At 48.4% G+C, this 21,609-nt stretch overlaps 1 protein-coding gene across 6 annotated transcripts in view; it reads left to right on the top strand.

The window, feature by feature from the left end:
- Nucleotides 1-21,609, top strand: part of MTSS2 (MTSS I-BAR domain containing 2) — a 63,064-nt gene that overhangs the window by 32,107 nt on the left and 9,348 nt on the right. For 3 of the 6 annotated variants that reach the window (XM_035120230.3, XM_035120229.3, XM_035120227.3), the window contains exons 4-11: nt 8,139-8,223; nt 8,658-8,749; nt 9,028-9,102; nt 10,720-10,728; nt 17,286-17,443; nt 18,874-18,981; nt 19,820-19,917; nt 20,852-20,978. In XM_035120230.3, the coding sequence (XP_034976121.3) occupies nt 8,139-8,223; nt 8,658-8,749; nt 9,028-9,102; nt 10,720-10,728; nt 17,286-17,443; nt 18,874-18,981; nt 19,820-19,917; nt 20,852-20,978 (752 nt within the window). The remainder of the gene's footprint in view (nt 1-8,138; nt 8,224-8,657; nt 8,750-9,027; nt 9,103-10,719; nt 10,729-17,285; nt 17,444-18,873; nt 18,982-19,819; nt 19,918-20,851; nt 20,979-21,609) is intronic. The other 3 variants (XM_088672086.1, XM_035120231.3, XM_035120228.3) reach the window with 1 other exon arrangement.

Below are 21,609 nucleotides of genomic sequence, written 5' to 3'. Positions count from 1 at the left end.
CATGAGAAGAGAAGAATCCTTGGAAAAGACCCTGATTTTGGGAAAGATTGAGGGCACTAGGAGAAGGGGACGACAGAGGACGAGATGGTTGGACAGTGTTCTCGAAGCTACAAACATGAGTTTGACCAAACTGCGTGAGGCAGTGCAAGACAGGAGTGCCTGGCGTGCTATGGTCCATGGGGTCACGAAGAGTCGGACATGACTAAACAACAACAACAATGCCTGGCTTGGCCCAGACTGCCACCTCCCCCAAGTCCACAGAATTCCTTGTTCTTTAGGTCTAGAGAATTAAGGTCTAGGGAATCACAGCTGTGGCTGACTTTTCTATTACCTGTGGCTCCCTCCTTTAGTAATCACCCTGCACAACTGTCCACTAAGGCCTTAGTGGACAGATGTGCAGAGTGATTACTAAAGGAGGGAGCCACAGGTAATATAAAAGTCATCCACGGCTGTGATTTGGAAAGGAGGTCAGGGGTGGGGGGAGGGAGTCCTTCAGGAGGAGGGGCTTCTGGGCTACCTGGCAGCTTGGAGTGTGTGCCCTTCAGAGAATTCCACAAGAGGGGAAACTGAGGCATCAATCATGCAAATGGAAAATGAGGTGGTAAAACTTTTTATCTATGCCATTTCAGATCACAAGTAGGAAACAGTTGCATGCTTCTCAATAGCAGTAGTAATAATTATAATTTATATTCCGCCATCTGGGCAGCTTCCAACAAATTATTAAATATTAGCATGTTATTAGCATATGAGCATAGAAAACTATTCCTTACCCCACCCTACCCCCAGCTTTCTATACTGTACTCAGTGAGTCTCAGGCTGTGAATGAGAGTTGCTTTGCTGTGTACTGTAATTCCTTTTGACATCCCTGTTGCCTGCCTAGCCTGTGGGCTGCACTGCTTACTCAGACCATGGTGAATGTCCCATCTGATGCATCTGGATCTATCTTGGGAACATGGCCTCTATGCTTGAACCACATGTATAGGACACCACCCAGTTCCAGACTCTCAATTTTTCCTGCAGACTAGAACTGCCAATTCACCCATAGCTGTTTACTGAATCCAACTTTTCACCATCCAGGTATTTTGTGTGGGTGGGCAGTTTCTGCCTCTGGAGGTTAGTTATCTTGGTTATGGCATGAAACTAAAAGGAGCTGAATTATATAGAGTTGGACACAATAGATAATCACCCAGAGCCTGTTGGCAGCTAGATATCATCCTTCTCTTTGGGTCTCCTTCTGTCCAGCTGTTCAGCAGAGAGCAGCTGAGAGGGAAAGACTTTGATGATGTGCAAAATGTGCAATTGTGGTTCTTTCCTCTGTAGGGAGATCAAAGCGGAGGCAGGGATGTCTCAGTTAGGTGGTAGACTTATGTTCTGTACAAATATGCAAAAAATCATACATGCCTTTCTTTAATTGCGGGCATGCAGTTTTGAGGTTGCCATTGCAAATTGAAGTTTGAGACTTTGAATAGTTGTAAGGCAGACTCAGCGGCGGAGCTTCATACTCTGCCACTGGGGGCGGAGAGCAGGCGCGCTGCCCCCAGGGAAGTGGCATGCGTTCTGGGGGCGGGCGCGCATTTTGGGGGGGTGGGGCGCGCCATGCGCAGGGGCGAGGCATGCGTTTTGAGGTGGGGTGTGCAGGGGTGGGGTGCGTGTTTTGGGGGTGGGGCGGGCAGCAGTGATGGCGCCCCTGGGATCGTGCTGCTCGGGGCGCCCCGCCCCCACCGCCCCTATCTTCCTATGCTCCTGGGCAGACTTACAGCTCAGCTGTTACTTGCATTATTCTGCTGCTATGATTGAGTTTATTTTGCCTTTTGCGCATTCATGACAAAAGGGGATGTTGAGAACTTTTTTTATGAAGTAAACAAAACATCTAGGGATAATATAGAAGGTGAAACAATTTTAAATACACCCCTTTGCTTGTAGCTTTTGCTCTTTAACTCACAATGCCTTGCCCTGCTCCCGGACTGCAGAATCCGGGGCCGGCAGCCTTGTGACACCAGAAGTTGCGTCGACGTAACTTCCGGTGTCGTTTTGCCTTTCTATTGGCACCAAAAATGGCCGCCATCGGCTTCGAAAGTCGCTTCTACGCATGTCAGGAAGTGCGTCGACACAACTTCTGGTGTCGCTCTGCCCATCTATGGGCACCAAAAAAGGCCGCCGCCGACACCGGAAGTCGCGTCTATGCACTTCCGGACATGCGTAGATGCGACTTTTGAAGCCGCCGCCGGCCATTTTTGGTGCCCATAGAAGGGCAAATCAGGAAAAAAAATGGCCGCCGGCAGGAGAAAATAACGGAGAAAAATGGGAGACGAAGTGATATGGGTGACCACCGGGAAAAGTTAAGTAAAAACGGGGGGTTTCCCGGGGAAAACGGGGTACTTGGCAGCTATGCCTGCTCACTGTGTTAGCCCACTTGTGAAAACACTTTAATGGCGACAGGTTTTTTTGATCCTAAAGGCGGCAGATATGTCCAGGATATTTGCTTGTGGGTCCTTGATTCACCATAATTTGAAGGTTGGGGAAGTCATGGTTGTCTCTGTTGGATGTCCAGCTCCCTTTACAGGTTCCCTGTTTCAGAGACTCTCAATTTCATGTGCTTGAAAGCCTGGTGCATGTGCTTGTACCACTTGGCTGTCCTTAATCAAGGCTGGCCCCATTCATTGTCCCAGGTTTCCTGGAGTACCAAGTAGCTACCGGTAGTCCATGGGAAGGAAGCCATTGTGCCCACAAGCCTGTATCATCTCAGTACAGTGGTACCTCTACTTACAAATTTAATGTGTTCCGAACACACATTTGTAAGTCGAAAAAAATTGTAAGTCGAATCCCATAGGAATGCTTTGGGAGAAAAAATTCGTAAGTCGAAGCAACCCTATCTAAAAATTCGTAAGTAGAAAAAATCCTATCTAAACCGCATCCAAGATGGTGGACGGAGCTCCATTTGTAAGTAGAAAAATTCGTAAGTAGAGTTACGGTATTTGTAAGTAGAGGTACCACTGTATTCCAAAGCTGACTAATGCTTCGACGTGGCAGGAAATCTGCCAAGGAAATTTACATGCAGAGTTAAAATGGTCAACGATGCAATAAAACAGTCTGTGGCTCAAGAGTGACTTTTACTAGCACTGTGGGCTTGTCTGGAAAAATAATAATTTTGCCACATTTCCTCATGCCTTAGTAATATCTAGGGCAATGTTATTTGTGGGGCTGCCAATAAAAAGTGTTCAGAAACTTCAGTGCAGTAGATTCAAAGTGTGGTAGACATGCATATGGACTAGGATCTGCTGTGCTGATAATATTTGACCAGTGGTTGAAAGACGTTCACTGGCTTCTCCAGTTCTCTACCAGGCTCAGCTCGTGTTGTTTGTATGTTTTCTACCTATAATGCCCCAAGTGGCTTGGAATCATGGCTTTTGAAGAGCTGTCTAACTTAGCCTTCCCCAACTTGGTGCCCTCTAACACAGGGGTCCCCAAACTAAGGCCCGGGGGCCGGATGCGGCCCAATAGCCTTCTAAATCCGGCCCGCGGACGGTCTGGGAATCAGCATGTTTTTACATGAGTAAAATGTGTCCCTTTTATTTTAAATGAATCTCTGGGTTATTTGTGGGGCATAGGAATTCGTTCATATTTTTTTTCAAAATACAGTCCGGCCCCCCACAAGGTCTGAGGAACAGTGGAACGGCCCCCTGCTGAAAAAGTTTGCTGACCCCTGCTCTAACATATTTGGAGATAGGGCTGGACAACTCCCATATGAACTTGCCTGTATACGGAGTTGCTAAACTCTCGGTAACACACACACACACACACACACACACACACACATACACACCACTCCCATTGCAGGGTAGCGATAGGACCTTTGCTGCAGTGGGGGATCATGCACTGCCTAGTTTTTTCTCCTCCAGGGCCAAGTGAAAGCTGCCCTATTATTCTAGTCGGACACCGTTAAGGACAGGTTTTTGGCTTTAACTGGTTATTAGTGCTGATTATGTTTTGCTTTTAGTTGTGTTTGAGGACTCATTTGCTTATGACTGTGTTTTGTGGCTTTTATTATGTCAAGCACTCTGGGGTGCACAAATGAACCTATTTGCTCGTTGCATTTTAGCCTGTTTTAGTTCGTATTTTGTCCTCGGTGCTATTTTAACAGATGTGCATAAGCTCCTTTGGAAAGGCAAGTTATAAGACTTATAAATAATTGCAAACATTGCAATTATTGCAAACACTGCTAGTGTTGCTAGTGTCCCGGAGCTGGAAGTGATCACAATATTATTCGGCTCACAATTCAAAGGAAGGCGAAAACATTGAAGTGCAAAACAACCACAGGCAGGGGAGGCACCTTCCCACCAAGGGATGTGGGAAGGGAGCAGGCAGTTCTTCAGGTACCAGCTTCTAAGCAGAGCAAGGCTTTACATGTCAGCACCAGTGCACTAAATGGTCTGGAAACGCACCACAGCTACTGAAGCTCCAAGCTTCCAGCCCCAATAAGTAGCCGAATTTAAGCTCAGTAATTGAAGGAGAGAAAAAAATCAACTTGGCCCGGCCTTCCCATCTTTACACTGGCGACTTTTGAATGCATTGACTCCCCACCCCCTTTTAAATTTCCTCTTTAATGTTTCGCTGTTGTCCAAGAGGGTTGATGGGTGGGTGAGTAGGAGGTGCTGCTTCATTTTAACCTTTGTCTTTATGGCAACAAAATTCCCCAGGCAGTCTCTGAAAAGAGACAGAAGGGCCTGTGGGACTGCGCAGTTTTATCCACTGAGTTGTTAGTGGGGTGGTGGAAGAGGACAAGGGAAACCGGGGGGTTGCTCTTGTTGCACATGTGTGGACACTGCTCGGGAGGGGGGTGTTGCTAGTGAAGGAGCCAAGTGCGATTCAAAATGCGAACCACAAGATCTCAGCGTTTGCAGAAAATGCTGGGAGATTATTATTTTTCTGAAAGAGATACTAAGGATGTATTTTGTGTCAGGTGATTACAGCCATAGGGTTGGGGGCTGGGGGTAAAACGTCTTGGCCAAGAGGGAGCAACTCGTAAGAGGAAGCAGCACTCCTGGTCAGAACCGGGAAAGGGGGAACAGGAGGAAATGATTTCTCCCTGTCAATGTCTGTGATCTGCAGCAGAAGCCCCGTTCAGCAAGCTAAGGAAACAAGCAAAGGAAGTGAGTCATCCTCCTCTGTCTATTGCTGCAGCTGCACAGCGGTGGCTCTGGAGCCAGGATGACCCCCACCCCCAGTAAGAAGGGGTGTGTGAAGTGCACCACTGTTAGGAAGGTAGTGCTGGTGCCTTTCCATCCTCCATGGTTGGGAGCAAATTCCAAAAAGCAACAGAGGGTCAGTCACAACAATGTCACCTTCTGATGCCCTGGCACTAAAGAGTGTTGCTCTGGAAGGTCAGGCTCAACAGACTGCAGGACCAGAACCATAAGCACAAGCAGACTTGCGGAGAATTAGCTGGCCTCATCTGAGGTCAAGAAGGAAATGGTATTGGGCTCTTGGAATGTACGAGAGAGATAACTAGTGATCATGCTTAGCATTGAGCAAGGCCACTTGGCAAATCATTGCCTAGTAATCCCAGACTAGTAAAAGGAACTGGGTCATGGGTAGGATACCTGGCCCTCACAGGTACCCCTACCTTTAAGAGCACCTTTTTGATCAAAAGTTTAAAATTGATTAATCTCTGTTAGATTAAAAACTTTGCAGCTCGTCCTGTCCCGTCCCCCCATGATAGTTGACAGGTCAGGCCAACTCATGCACTGAATGAGCACCGGGTGCCTCACCCAGAGCTGGATGAAAGGTGCCTTTCCAAACAGTATGATGGCTGGCCTGCTTTAAAGGGCTGTTTTAAGGAGTAGGGTTAGAGAATGTATGTCAAGTGCTCTGGGGCAGCCTCCAAAGATCCCTTCCTGAAAGCTGTGTTAATGTCTTGGAGAGACTCCCTGCAACTTTTGCCACTTCCCGGCCAGTTCAGGCTGGCCAGCAGAAGGTGAACTGTTTTGGCATGCCTTAGATTCTGCTTTGAAGAGGGGCAAATTGCTCTCTGCAGCTTGCACAGTGCTGCATAATGGTGTGCGTGCAGATCCCTCATTAACCTGGATTCATCATGTCGGCCGAGTTGATCATGGTCTGTTGCATCCACTCTTAACTTCCTCCCTCCCAGTACCTTTGAGGGGTGGATCTGCCATTCCCAGGTGACAGTGGGTTCCTCTGACGTGTGATTTCTGTGCATTCGTCTTTCCAGGCACAATTGCGTGCCTTTGCCTCATTAATCTTTCACAGTCATTCTGCTTCGGTGTTGTGGGAAGTGCTTAAAAGGCAGGATTGAGAGGAAGACACATCCTTCAGGGGCACTTTTTATGTATATCTCAAGGAAAACAGAAGGTAGTCTAGATCCTGGAGCCACCTTTGCCAAGTTGGTGCCATTCATGTTTTGGGAAGCAACTCCCAACAGCCCCAGTCAGTACAGGTATTGTAGTCCAAAGCATATGGGGTGCAACAGATTGGCGAAGGCTCCTCTAGAGCAGCAATTCTTCTTCTTCTTTGGTGATCACTCGTAGCCAAGTAAGATTGTCTTCCATGAACATGGTCTTAACAGTGAGTCCGTAAGTGACTGTGGAGGGCAATTCTGGATCCGCATGTCCTTCCACAGTGGGGACATAGGTTTCTGGGTGGGAGTTGGTCAAGGTGAGGATTTGCCAAAGCTGTCTTCCTCTTAGCTCATTTCTCCCTTTCGTCCTGAGTCCGTGCTTCTTTAAAGTCAATGACACGTTTGGTAGAGGCTATTCTCCAGCTGGAACACCCACAGCAATTACAGCACATGTGACCAGGAGCAAGTGGAAATGGAAATGAGCAGAAAGAGACAGAAATCACCTCTGGCTGTTAGTTTCTGGTGCAATCAAGGGCATTTAGCTGCGGCCCACAGGGTGCCATCTCATCTTGTGTAAAGCCCCTTAAAATGCATGTTCATGGTCATTTCAATGAGGCTTGCACTAGATAACTTCTCAGTGGATTGGGCTCCCATGTGAATTAGTGTATGTGGGCATTTTTCTCTCCCTCAAGCAGCAGAATGCCCCATAATCCATGCTTTGTGAGGGATGCTGTTTGATAGGCGGTTCCTATGAAAGACTGTTCCATCCATTCATATCCTCATGTTCAAGGCTTGGGGAGAGAGAAAGAGAGGGGTCAGTGTGGTTATTGCTACCTCCAATGGACAAAATCTGAATTGCTCTGTTCTCCATCAGGCAGGGCCCTCAATCTAGACTTTGAGCCGATTGTTAGCCTTTGATAGTGATAGCCTTTAACTCAAAGGATATTCTAGAGCTGGGAGGGAAAGGCAGAAAGGAGCAACCAAAATTATCAAAGGGGCTGGACTAATCAACCCTACTTTGCGGAAAGGTTACAACATTACAATGCAGCTCAGACCTCATCACACTGTATTTATGGGTAAAGTTAGGGGGTGTACCCCAAATGCATTCCCCCCCCCACCTTCTTACATCAAAATGCATTTGATTCCTAATCTCCCAGTTTGGAAGGATCCTTCTGATGCTCTTTAAGTTGCAAACACTGCCTCTAGCTCCACTGTGTAAGAGGGAAAAAATCCTCTCCTTGTAATGGAAACTCTTGTGAACATTTTACTAATTTGTGTAAGATAGGCTGTTGCCAAGTGAGTCACTCTAGCATGAATGGAATCCTGGAACAACCTTTGGCAAGGGGAAGAAGTGTTTGTGAGATGATTGTTTTTTTTGGGGGGGGGTTACAAGCCCACTGGAGAGTCCATTTTCACCTGTGAAATCCTGGAGGGGAAGATGCTCTTGTGAAAGTAACATATGAGGCCTTTCTGTGTGTCCCCTCAGGAGGAAAGTCAGGAGAGAGCCCTGATAGCTCTGCTTTGCTACTTCTGAAACAAGGTGCTCCTTCCTCAGACTCTCAGGCAACTCGGTTTCCCAGCCCATGTGATCTCACTCCCTCACACAGCCCCAATGTCAGGCTTTCCTTCAGCCTGTGGTGACATCTCAATTCCTTGCCTCTCCATTTTCTTTCTCTCCAACTGAACAAGAGAGAAGTAAAGAAAAGGAATTTCGTACTTGATTTTTTTCTGAAGTACCTCTTGACTGTTGTCCATTAACATGAGGGCTGGTTTTTCACCTCAGGAGCGACGAGGGACATCGGCTCCGCGCTAACCCGGATGTGTATGCGGCACCGCAGTATTGAGACCAAGCTGAGGCAGTTTACCAAGTAAGTGCCTTTTGTTAGACTCGCGTGCTTGTCATGTGTGTGGGCCGGCCCCAGGCTCCGAAGGAGAAGGAGAAGGAGAAGGAGAAGGAGAAGGAGAAGGAGAAGGAGAAGGAGAAGGAGAAGAAGAAGAAGAAGAAGAAGAAGAAGAAGAAGAAGAAGAAGAAGAAGAAGAAGAAGAAGAAGAAGAAGAAGAAGAGGGAGAGGCTCAGTGGCCTTGAAAATGGGATTGGGGAGGTGCTGAAATAGGCAAGACATGCAGAAGGAGGCTCAGGGTTTTAGAAACTCGAGCCACTTCCATACTCTAGTCCAGAGAATGAGTTATTGAGCCATTTGGCTCACCTTGGCACATTTATGGGGATTTCATTGCTAACCCTTCTCCATGTCCCTTGGCCCCGCTAACCTGCCTCTCTCTGGGTGCCTCCCCCCCCCTGCAGTGCCCTGATGGAGAGCCTGATTAACCCCCTGCAGGATCGGATAGAGGACTGGAAGAAGACGGCTAACCAGCTTGACAAAGATCACGCGAAAGGTAAAAGGGCAGGAGGCACCCTGGCTGCCCCCATAGCCTGTGAGGCAGTGTCTGATGCTCAGAGGAAAGCAGTGGCAAGGATGTGACTTGGCTGTCAGGACTGTGGGGCTTAGGGTGGGAGGAGATGAAAGCCAGGAGTTGAGCCTGGGCCCCATAGAGAGCAGTGGCCTCCCTTCTCTGCTCACGCCATGTGGGGGACTTCGGGGTCCACCTGCCAAGTGTTTGCTTTCTGGTCACTTGGAATCAGGCCTCATGTCTCCTGGTTCCTGTCTCCTTAGAATACAAACGAGCCCGCCATGAGATAAAGAAGAAGTCCTCTGACACACTGAAGCTTCAGAAGAAAGCCCGCAAAGGTAAGATCTGCCACAGGGTCTTTCTGGCCAAAGGGCAGGTCAGTTTGGCTAGTGATGTTGGCCTCCAACCCCTGATTGGAGAGGCGGACTGGATTTGCTGGGCTGCCCTTGGATAAACTAAATTGCTTCTGCCTTAGCAGTGAACGTTTCCCTGCACAGGTAATGGCATGGATGGAGCAAGGACCTTGGTTTAATTCTTCAGTTAAATGCAGTGCAGTGCAAGATCCTGGTTAAACTAGGGTGGAGGCCTCCTTGCAGCATAATGTCCTGGGGCCCAGGGGTTCTCCAAATCCCTTTGTGGGTTGTTTGCTTTGCAAGTGAGACAGAGCTTTGTGTTAGGCAGTGACAGAAAAGAGAATGAAGTCTTGAATTCAGCTTCTTGAATTTATTGGGGGCGGGGGTTAAAGCAAGTTTCTGCCCCTGTTGCTTGACAGTGTGGGTGCGCAATGCTGGCTGAGGCCTCAGAAACCAGAGGAGATGGCCGAGTGAGAGGTCTGCTGATTAGACTCACAGCATTCACCTTTGCTCAGTTCAGGAATCTTGGACTTACTTGTTTTAAGTGCAGAAGCACACACATGCCTCTCAGCTAGTGATCCTCTTCAAAGCTATGAGGCATTTTTAACTCCCAGTGAGAAAGAAGGCCCAGCTGTCTGCAGAGTTGTGGTAGCAGATTCCAAGGAGAGATGGGTGTTTGCCTGCCTCTGGTTCGCTTGTGTGTCTGAATGGGTCTGGGTGAGAGTGGCAGTTTCTGCAGGGGGCGTTGTACAGCCGCTGCTCTAAGTTTCTACACTTTTGGTCTGCCCTCCCGTCTTGTGAACACATGAGTGCCAGGGGAGGGTTGCTTTCAGAGCCTTGCCAAGTTCTTATTGCCCTAAAATCAGGCCAGTGTGTTGATCCAGGTCGTTGCTCCTTGAAGTTACCATGTGTGTATGCTGGTGCTGACTGCAAAGGGAGAGGGGGACCTCGGGGATAATTGCCTATCAAAGTGCCTCTCCCTCCCCTTTATGCACATACTCTGTCATGGGAAGAGAACTGTGTTGGTGTTCTCAGTGTGGCGTCTCATACCATTCTCAGTCCTTCTAGGTATTGAGAGGGGTCTTCCTGGCTCCTGCAGCGGACCCTCTGAGGCCCAAACCAGATGTTACGTGTGCACGTGGTCACCAATGACTCCTTGGGAAAGACAAGGTGCAGGGTGCAAACATCTCTGTGCCTCCCTCCTCCTGTTTGGCTGCTCTATGCAAGGTGGATTGGGGACCTGTGGCATTTGGCTTGGGTCTGGGGCATTTGCATTCTGCCTTGGGGAATCCCCACCCCATCCCACCCTTGGATCTGCCACTGCCCCCCACCTGGGGGAGGTTACTAGAGTCTTGTGGCTCCCACTTTTGCTCCTTGTGCTAGTGGAGAAGACCTGACCAGACGCGGCTGTCCCCTGCTGTCATTTTATGGCAGGAGGGCAGTTGTACTTGGTTATGTGTGTCTGAGTTGGGTGGTGGTTCTGTGGGGTCCTGTTCCGGGTGAGAAGATGGCTCTATACATCAGCCTGTCTTTCACACATTCTTCTTTCTCTCTTCCTCCCTCTCTCTTTTCTCTTCCCTCCTTTCCACATCCTTCCTGTAGAGCTACTTGGTAAGTCAAACGTTGCCATCTCAGCTTCATCCAGGCATCCCTCACCCTTCCTCCACGCTCTTGGCTTCACTACCTGTAATCCTCTCCTCCCTCCCTCCCTCCCTCCACTCTGTTTCGGTTGGGCTTGAAATGAAATGAAACCTCCGGAGGCCATGCTGACGCAAGTGGTGCATTGAGGGTTGGGAGCAGCTTAAGCTAATGGGGCCGACTGAGGCTCAGCCCAGCTTCGCTGAAGGCAGAGAGGAGGTGGTCATTGCTCTGTGATGAACGCTGGAACCCGAAGTGTAAGGTGCCAACAGGCCACATTGCAAGAACGGAAAGGCTAAGTTCATAGTTGCTTCACTATTCTCAGTGAACCTTGCAACAACCCTGTAAGGCAGGCCAGCATCACTGCCCCCCCCCAATGTTGCAGGTGGCCAGACTGAGGCTGAAGAAGAGCAGCTTACCTCAGGCCAAATTCGAGACAAGGGAGATTGTTCCAAAGCCATCTTATTTCAGCCTGCTGGCAAGCAAGACCCCGTAGGAAATGGGTGTGTACCTCCCCTACTACACCAACCCCCAGACTAGCCCATCCACAAACTACCGGTAGCTAAGCACCTGAGGTGCCAGAATCCCTGGGGCTCTTGCCTCACCTCTGTTTAGAGTAATCTCCCGCTCCCCACTTATCGGGTGCCTCCCAGATGTTGGTGGAGTACAGCTCCTACCCCCAGCCCCAACCCTTGGCCTTGCTGGCTGAGGCTTATGAGGCCTTTTAGGTCAAAACATGTGGTGTGTCCTGGGTTTATTTATCTATAGTTTGAACTTTTCAAAAACACAACAATTGAAAGAGTTTTTTTTTCCTTTTCCTTTCTAAAAACTATTGCAATTAAAAATGCCCTAAAGCAGTTGCAGTTGAAAACATTATTAAGAACATTATTTCATCCAGTATTCGCTCAGGTTGAGGAAGGTTGGGCTTGGAGAAACAGAGCATCTTCCCATTCTTTTGCAGGAAGTGCAGATTGTGGCCTGGCTGATCCTCCTGGCTTCAGCTGCCTGGGGCAGCTGAAGGATGCTAAGCATGCAAAGGAGAAAAGAGTACACCAGTCACATCTTGATCCTCTGATGAGCTATTATTGTTATGCTGCTCATCATACATTATAAGAGGTGATGATGCTACACGACCCCTTGCAAGACGATGATGCTACACGACCCCTTGGAAGAGTTGCAGTCAGGCCCCACCTTCCTGGGCCTGCAAAAAAAAACTGGGTTATTTTACAGGATGTATTGCAGGCATAGGCTAACTTGGCCCTACGTATGTTTTGGGAAGAAGGCTGATCGTCGAAGAATTGATGCTTTTGAATTATGGTGCTGGAGGAGACTCTTGAGAGTCCCATGGACTGCAAGAAGATCAAACCTATCCATTCTTAAGGAAATCAGCCCTGAGTGCTCCCTGGAAGGACAGATTGTGAAGCTGAGGCTCCAATACTTTGGCCACCTCATGAGAAGAGAAGAATCCTTGGAAAAGACCCTGATGTTGGGAAAGATTGAGGGCACTAGGAGAAGGGGACGACAGAGGACAAGATGGTTGGACAGTGTTCTCGAAGCTACGAACATGAGTTTGACCAAACTGCGGGAGGCAGTGCAAGACAGGAGTGCCTGGCGTGCTATGGTCCATGGGGTCACGAAGAGTCGGACACGACTAAACGACTAAACAACAACATGTTTTGGGACTACAACTCCCATCATCCCTAGCTAACAGGACCAGTGGTCAAGGATGAAGGGAATTGCAGTCTCAAACATCTGGAGGGCCACGTTTGCCTATGCCTGATGTACAGTGGAACCTCGGTTTACGCCTACCTCCGTTTACGAACGCCTCTGTTTACGAATGCCATGGACCCGGAAGTGTTTACATCCGGGTTCCGCGGTGCCCGGATGCGCAGAAGCGATCTCTGCAGCGTGTGTGTGCGCAGAAACGCTCTATCGACACTTCGCGCATGTGCAGAAGCGTTCCTTCGGCGAGCAAACGCCTCCGCGGAATGGATTGCGTTTGCAAACCGAGGTACCACTGTATTGGGTTTAATCCCAATTTAAAGGATTGGGTAGCAGCAAGCAATGTGAAGGACGAAGAAGGGGTCCTACCCTCTCCACCTGCCTGAGACCCTGCAGAGCCACTTCTGGGACAGGTGGGCAGGGGTCTGCCTCAGTGCAAGGCTGCTTCATATGCCTTATTGCTACTTTGAAAAGGGGGGAATCAAAGGGCACATTCAAAGCACATACACTTCTTTGATGTCATCAGTTGAACACAAAATGGAAAAACAGCTTGAATTCTCACAGAGCCAGACTGGCTCAGTCTCTCACTCCAGGGCCATCTTCTCCAATCTGGTGTTTTGGACCACAACTCCCATCAGCCTCAGCTTTCTTTGGAAGAAATCCTCCTTGGTATTGCTTATGGCAGGCATGTCCAAAGTCCATTTCAGGGGCCTAATGTGGCCCGATGGTCGGTTTAATCCGGACCCCTGTAGCAGTTTATTTCCTGGGGTAAAATCCTCAAAAAACCCTCATAAAAAAGCTCAACCACTTTAATCCTAACAACATTGGTTGGCTCTTTGGTCAGCCCCCATGGCCCTTCACTTCATCAAATCCGGCCCTCTTTGAAAAAAGTTTGGACACCACTGGCTTATGGGATTTGTAACCCAAAACATCTGGAGGGCACCGGCTTCAGGGAAGGCTGCTCTGGAAGGTGGCTAGGTCTCCTTCAGAGGGAGACCACATTTTCCACCTGCAGCAGAGTGCCACCATTTGTCTGGGCACTTAAGGGCCCCAGGTGCTTTCAGTTAGGGACCAAAGGCCTTGTTAAAATGATTGGTGCAGGTCGTTGAACTAACTATTCCTTCCCCCTTAGGCCAAAGCAAAGAGGGAGGCCTTCTTGTCTTGTGCTGTGAGACTCTCACAAGAGCATCCCTATGATCCCTCTTAGTATCCTCACCCTCGTGAACCACAAAGGCATAAGCAACAAAACATAGTCAGTGGGTGCTTTTTAAGTTGGCTTTCATTTCAGGCCTTATCAGCATCACCACAGGGCCTCATTATTCCCATCTGGACACTCCTCTTTCTCTGGCTCTGCTGCACCGCTCCAGAATGGCTCTGGGGCAAATGCTGAGATCCACCCACCTTGGGCCCAGATCCGCCCCAGAGAGTGACAGCCTTGAGATTGGAGATGGGGGAAGAGCCACTTTAAAAAGTGGAATCGGCCGGGGAATGCACCCTTCAGCAACAACTCATCAGAAGAGTGGGTTGGTGCCTTGGGCTCCATTTTCAAAAGGCCAGTTCTGGCTTTTCCCAAGCATTATTAAATTCAGCAAGCATTACAGTGGTACCTGGGTTTAAGTACACAATTGGTTCCGGAAGTCTGTACTTGACCTGAAGCGTGCTTAACCTGAAGCGAACTTTCCCATTGAAAGTAATGGAAAGTGGATTAATCCATTCCAGACGGGTCTGCGAAGTACTTAAACTGAAAGTACTCAAACCGAAGCGTACTTAAACCGAGGTATGACTGTATATAGGTCTGGCAGGTTCCCCTCAACTTTATAGCTCCTTTTCCCTGGGTCTTTCGGCTGCCAAGCCCAAACATCAGGATCTCAGCCTTAGCCCTCCAATATCCTGGGGCCCACTGCCTCAACAGCTTGGCTATTTCTTGACTTTTTCTCAGCAATCAGCCATTCTTCCAGTCTTCCCCATTCCTCCCCACACTGGTTTTCCACCCGCCTGGCTGCTCAGTCATCTTGCTTTACCTTCTTTGCATGTGGGCTGGTGGTGGTGGTGGGAGGCAACATATCTGAGTGGCAGCAGGGCTGCGGTTGCACAACGGTGGTCTTCATTGCTGTCCATCAAGCCAAGCATTTCATGGTTGGTTCTGCACACATTGTGAATTGCTTGCTGGCACCTCTGTTTTGCATAGCCTGTGATCAATGGGTGGTTGTGAGCATGGACAGCTCCATGGGAGCCTTGATCCTAAGGGCTCTCTTGGTGTCTGTGCTTCTGACGAGCTTTGGAAGTCCATGTGTCTGTGTCTCCCTTTGTGTGCCCTTGAGTATTTGTATGAGTAGCAATACCTACCCACCCACCCCACCCCAGATTGCTCACAGTGCAGCCTTCCAAGCAACTGAGTCACACAGAGTCACCGCTGTGACACTAAGGTCTGAACTTGGAATGAACTTGAACTTCTGCTTTTGAATTACAGTGTTGGAATTGTGAATGGGTTTGTGTGGGAAGGAGAGAGTGATGAATCCAGCACAAACTGGGAAGGAGGAGAGAAAGGCAAGGTGCATCATGGGAGCAGGGCAGCTCTCTCCGTGACTCTAGGAGTGCCAAAGGACCACTGTTATCTGTATCTGGCTAGTGATATACAGATCCACTGCTGGGCCAACTGCTGGGACTCCTCTTGCCAGTGGGCAATTGGAAAAAGCATGTGGGGTGAATTCAAAGAAGCAGTAAAGGATGGATCTAGACACACCTGCCCACCTTTGGAGAGTTGAAGAGCCAGAAGCCAACATGAGCCTCTTGTTGTTTTGGCCCAATTTTACTGCTACACCCAGGAAATGAAAATGCTACATAGCAGGAGAAGACCTCCCACTGCTTAGACCATGACCCCTTCAGACCTGTGTGGGCCAATGGGGCTTTCTTCTCCCTGCAACCCTATGTGAGAAGGACAACCTGCATCTCATGTAACATCTAGTTATTGCTAGCAGTATGGTGGCTCCTCTCCCAGTCTAGAGAGTCAGGCTAGAGAGTAAAGTCTTGGCAAAGGACTTGTGTGAATCATGGAGGTGAAGGGAGTGGTAATAGGAGGAGCAGGAATGGTGGAGCGATTGTGCTTTGCAGAGGTCACGATGGGCCAGAAAGAAGGTAGGAAGGTGACTTCACAGGTTGAGAGTGAGGAGGCTGCTGTTCCAGGTGCCGTAGAACGGCATAGTCGAAGGTGCAAAGGCAGAGTAGGGAGAAGAAGGCAGGGGTAAAGGAGATCTTGCTTCGGGCTAAGAGGTCAAAGAGAGGAATATTTCATAGGAAGTGAAGAGAAGGGGATGGAGAGCTTGCATCCTTGGTGGGAGCCAACACAGGTGCTTAAGGAGAGGAGCGAGATGCTCCTTGGAGTGGAGATGGGGACAGTTGTGACATCCTCCACCCCCTTCATTGCCTCATACCGTATTTCTTCATGAATTGGCAGCAGTTGGGGACTATGGGGTGAAATAAGGCTTGCTTCCATGATGACATCTGTGAAGTCAAATGAAGTCAGTTGAGGGAGTAGGCAGGAGAGGGTGGTACAAAAAAACTGGCGGGGGGCATTTTTGCAAGCAATATTGAAATAGCATGGTGGGCATGTTCAGTTATGCAGAAGATGTTCCTGAAAAACAATAAAGGTTTTGGCTTAGCCCCATTTACAAATGTAGTTATTGTTGATAGATTGAGTTTAAATTACTTGTAAGCTGCTTAATATTTAAACATTCCAAAGCAGTGTACAAAGTATACTGCATTCAGTGCACAACATGCAGCCTAGAAAAGACATGAATACAGTTTGTTGCTTTCCACAGTGACCAGGGATATGACATATCTGGCCAATATCACTGCTTTCAGAATGCAGACATGGACAGAAATGTTGCCACGGCTGATGTGGACCAGGAGCCCAGTGGCTCCTGGAGGGCCAGCCACAGATATTAACACACTTTTATAGACCTTTGCAATATATGCAGTCATGGTGCTACTTGTCTGAAATCATCAATTTTAGCACATGTGAACATCCATAAAAATTAAGCAAGGATGAAACTGAGCTTCCCTCTATCATAACAATAGGGACTGAGGGCATCAGAGCCAACATCATAGTTCATCAGAATGACAAATCCTGGACAAAGACCAGTGTTTACTTATTTTAAAAGTCATTTAACCTGCTCTTCGGGCAAAAAGGCTCCAAAAATAGCTTGTAGATTGAACAAAAAATAGCCCCTCGTAGTGTTTGGCAAACCAACATGGGTGTGTTTCTTCACAACACTCCGAGTATTTTAAACATCTCTAGTACAGGTCAGAGGACTCACAAAATGGTTGCTTTTGCTTCTTGGGAGCTATTCAGTAAGTCTGGATACTGTTGCATTATGCTATAAACAAACTGGTTTAAACAGAAATTAATTTCATGTCTGAACAATAGAACATGAGGAATTGCCGTTTATTGAGGACACGACAGGCTCTTTGACAGAAATCTGTGACACCAGGTTGGAGTCTGCTCCATGCCCAGGTAGTGTTTATTCAGCAGAGACCACCAGTCACTGAAGATATCAGGAGACATCACTCACAACAGTAAAATCTAGGAAGGTTTGCTTGTTTCTAGACTGGCATTTTCCCTACCTAGAGGACCTCTCGGTGCTCCAGTTTAGGTTACCCAGTTTCACCATAGTCAGGAAATATACAGATTTGAATTGCCACATCTGTTCAGGGGCCACCTCCAGAAGTAGGCCAGAACTTTGAGGCTGGACCTGGGGGCTGGTGGGTGAAGAGGAGGTGATGTCTCTGTCTCCATGTCCTTCTTTCAGGTAAAGGGGACCTGCAGCCTCAACTGGACAATGCACTCCAAGATGTCAATGACATGTACCTCCTTTTGGAAGAAACGGAGAAACAGGCTGTCCGCAAGGCACTCATTGAGGAGCGAGGACGGTTCTGCACCTTCATCGCTTATTTGCAACCTGTGGTGGTAGGTGCCCCCCCCCTACCTTACCCAATATTCAGCTGCTCACATTTGTTTCTGTTAGCATACACGCAGAAGACCTGGGCCTCAAGCCCCCCCCCCCGCCAGTAAGCCTCTGCCAGGTGTCTTCTCCCTCCGGTAGCCAACTGTAACACGATCCAGGCTCTCAGAGTCTGGACACGTTATCTGCAGAGTCCATTTCAGTGTTAGCGTGGTGTGGCAGCAGCAGCAGCAACAAAGAAGACTCAGAGAGAAGTCCTTGCATATTTACAAGCGTTTATTCTAAAGCATCTCAGAAGCAAGACCAAACGTGTCTTTCTTCATCAGCAAAGCAAAAGCAAGAGAACTACAATTACAATAGTACAACAAACGGAAGTATACATCATGTGACACATTCAACATCCTCTTCAAAGCCTGTTCCTGTTTAAGGTGGAACAGAATCTACTAAGAAATCCTAACAGTTTCATGGGTTGAGTAAACTGAGAAAACAAGTCCCTGTATTCTAATTTGCAAACAAAATTCTGGCAGCCACCCCTACCCCTCCCATAGTAACATTATACATCCGGGGTATTGGTAGGTACTTAAAATATTTGGTGCACGGGCCCATTGGACTAAAATGTGCTTCAATTTTGTATGTGGTGATTTATGCATATAGATGCAAATTTTGGCAACTTGCAGAGAAAAACAAACTCTGGCTCCTCCTAGACTTACTCTGAGCCATGGGGTGTCAACAGGATTGGATTGCGCCCAACACTGTCCTTCACACACCTGCACTTGCCCCTGTTCATATGGCTAATCTACATCCTGTCTTTATCTATCCATTCCTTTCCAAGGCTTCAGCCCTGTGCATGGGAGCCAGTCCTATTGTGGATTTAGGTGGGCTTGCCAAGTTAAGGTTAAGGAGGCTGTGTGCACCAACAATCAATGAGACTTTGGTTGAGCCCTTCCCTTGAGATGCTGTTGGTTTATTTATTTATTGCATTTATATCTCACCTTTTCCTCCAAGGAGCTCAAGGTCGTGTATGTGGTTCTTGATGACTACATATTAGATCAGCCTTTCTCAACCTGGTGCCTTCTAGTTATTTTGTACTACAGCTCCCATCAGGCCCAGAGGTGTACTGTGCTTGTGGTAGTATCGCCCAGGCTGAACTGCTGAGTTGCCTTTGGCTCTTCATCCAAAAATCCATACTTCAGTCTCCAAGGCTAGGGAACCATATGGCTGGGCCCTGCCCAGGTTAACCCACATAACCTTCATCAGACAGAACCTGCACTCGCAAAGGGTCCATTTGTGATGCAAGTATACTTATAATAGAATTGTAGAATTGGAAGGGACCACAAGGGTCATCTAGTCCAGTCCCCTGCAATGCAGGAATATTGAGTTTTATTTCTCCAGAGCGCGGCAAATGCCTGATTCTCTCCTTTTGTCTCTCTTGCAGAATGGAGAGATCACCATGCTGGGAGAGATCACCCACCTGCAGGGCATCATTGACGACCTGGTGGTCCTGACAGCTGACCCCCACAAATTGCCATCGGCCAGTGAACAGGTGGGAGAGCCAAAAGGATGGAGTGCTGGGGAGGTTTTAGGAAAGGATGTGTAGCTATGTGGGGGTTATTTGGATTTATATTCAAAATCTGTGTGATTCTTCAAGTCAAATTCTCAGAGTGGCTTCCGGTACAAAAGATAAAACATTAACAATTTAAAAGCAACAATAATGAGAACACAGTAGCAGCTTCACCAAATCAGAACAAACCCTAGAAGGCCCTTGATTAAATTCTCAGTTATTTTATTGCAGCACGCGGTTTGGGAAATATGCAACTAGTTCAGCCAAGCTCCAGCTTCCAGAATTTAATTGTGACAGGTGCCCAGATAGCCCAGCATGAAACTTCTAGCAGTGGCAGAGTCTCTAACTGAAACCGGGGAGGAGGTAATCCGAAAGGAAGGAATTGGAAAATACTTCCTGGGTTCAAAATGCCTATATATAACGGGAACTAATTATTCCTTCACACCCACAGTGATGGATACAGGAGCTTAGCCAAACCTAGTAGTGACTTATGGTCATTATGTGCAAGCATACCGGGTATGTCTTTTGAGAATTAAACAAAGAAAAGAAGTGCAGGCTTAGAAGGTGGAATTGAAGGGGTTAGATGGACCAGTGGTCTCGAGGCAGCTAAAGATGGTTTTAATGGGGCATTGTCAGAATGTGTTTCTCCCTGTGTGGGATTGTTGAGTGGCCACTAGTGACATGTCCTCCTTTTCTGAGAAAGCAGAGTAACCCCCTGAACTCTGCTCTAATTGGGATGACATATGAGACACAATTGGAAGAACGTTTTGCACCCTGAGAAGTGTCACGGAGCTACCTTTTAATGCCAAATATTTTGCAGGTGATCAAAGATTTGAAGGGCTCTGATTATAGCTGGTCTTACCAGACCCCGCCATCCTCTCCCAGCAGCTCTGGGTCCCGCAAATCCAGCATGTGCAGGTAGGTGTGTTTGGCGCAGCTGGAGGAATCTCCCAGCTCAAAGGACAGCATAGCATGACCTGCCTTTCTCTAAGTGGGCCTGTCACCATTTGTATGATCTCAAGGAGGTAGTGAGTGAGGTGCTTTAATTCTTGAGTGACTCTTTTCCACTCCTTTCTTTTTTTAATAGCGCTTTTTGTGGGGTTTTTTTTTAAAATCTCAAGTTCAAATAACTAATAAGAACCTCTTCCCATCCCTGTGGGAAGAGAAACTAGCAAATCAAAGCTCTGTTGATCAACAGTCCCCTAGTTTGGATCAACAGGAAGCAATGGAGTCAGTCACCTGAACTTGCAAAGGAGACATGTTTGAAGGCACAGGAGCCCTGAGGTGCTTTAAGCACATGTTGCCTGCTCCTCATGCTGCGACTGTGTCTCGGGCTCCCTCAGGAAACTCTGGCATGCCATGTGGAATAAGAAGTGGGGGAACATGGCACTTCCAGAGCAGTGGGCCTGGTGTAGAAACACCCTGGGATTGTGTGTGTGTGTGTGTGTGTGTGTGTGTGTGTGATCACTGTCAGGCCTTCAGCACCACTGCAGTCTCTTAGCTGGGAGAGAATAAGTGTGTCACTTTCCCCCATATGCACCTTTCCTGTCTGTAATATCACTTAATTCCTCACAGTTTGTGTGGACTGGGTTTTGGTTTTGGTTTTAAATAAATGAAAACAAAACACTCTCTTCCTTCCTTTGCACCCCCTGCTATTCTCACTCCCACCCCATCAATGCGCTTTGATGATGCGCTTGGTCTCTCCTGCGCTCCTCGTCCTGTCCCCCCTCCTGCCCGCCATGCCGTCTCATCCTGCTACCCTTTAGCGGCGCAAGCAGTGCTCAGGGTGCCCCCCCCCGTGGCTCACGGGTTCTCAAACATACTCACCAACTTACATATGTCGCTACCGCAGCCTGGCACAGCCCGTCAATGCCAACACGCGCCTGTCCAGCGTCTCATCGCATGACTCTGGCTTCATCTCCCAGGACGCCATGTTCTCCAAACCACCTTCGCCAATGCCCTCGGACCTCACCAGTCAGGTAAGCTTAGCGGGGCAGCCGCCAAAGGCCACAGAATGAAAACGGGAAGCCCCGGGCAAACATGGCAGCTATCAACACTCTTCTTGCTGTTACTCTGCTGCAGGCAGGCCCAATCTGGTTGTGCTGTCCAGGGGTGCTGGCGGCCATAGGACAGGTGACAGACCCCTTGAATGATCTGCCATCCCCTCCAGTTTAATTAGATTCCTCTGCCCTCAGTCCTTCCTTTTTATAAACCAGGCTGGTTGACTATTTAGGTGGTGTAGGTTCTCAGCACTACATGGGCTTTGCAGGGGGTGGGTGTGCCAGTCCCCATTTTGGCTGGCTCCAGGTGAGCCTCCTTTTTGCCTGGGAAGGGAGTAGGCCCTGAAATCTGTGTGAGGAAAAGAAGCCTGCTTCTCTCCTTGGCCACCCTGTGGTTGCTGAGCCCCAGGAACTGACAGCCTCAGCTCTCCGGGGTGATGAACTCCTACAAAGGTGTCAGGGCTTCAGATTTGGGGGACCTGCAGCTCTGAGCCTCCCTTGATGGGCAAAAAGATCTCTTTCATCCCTCCAGCTGAATAGCCAGGTGCACATAATGGCTTACTTCTCTGTGACTGGGGAAGGGGCTTAGTTGTGCAGGGAATGTAACAAG

This window comes from Zootoca vivipara, chromosome 6 (assembly GCF_965207765.1).
Source record: "Zootoca vivipara chromosome 6, rZooViv2.hap1.1, whole genome shotgun sequence".
NCBI lineage: Eukaryota > Metazoa > Chordata > Lepidosauria > Squamata > Lacertidae > Zootoca > Zootoca vivipara.
This window is presented reverse-complemented; position numbering and strand designations above follow the sequence as displayed.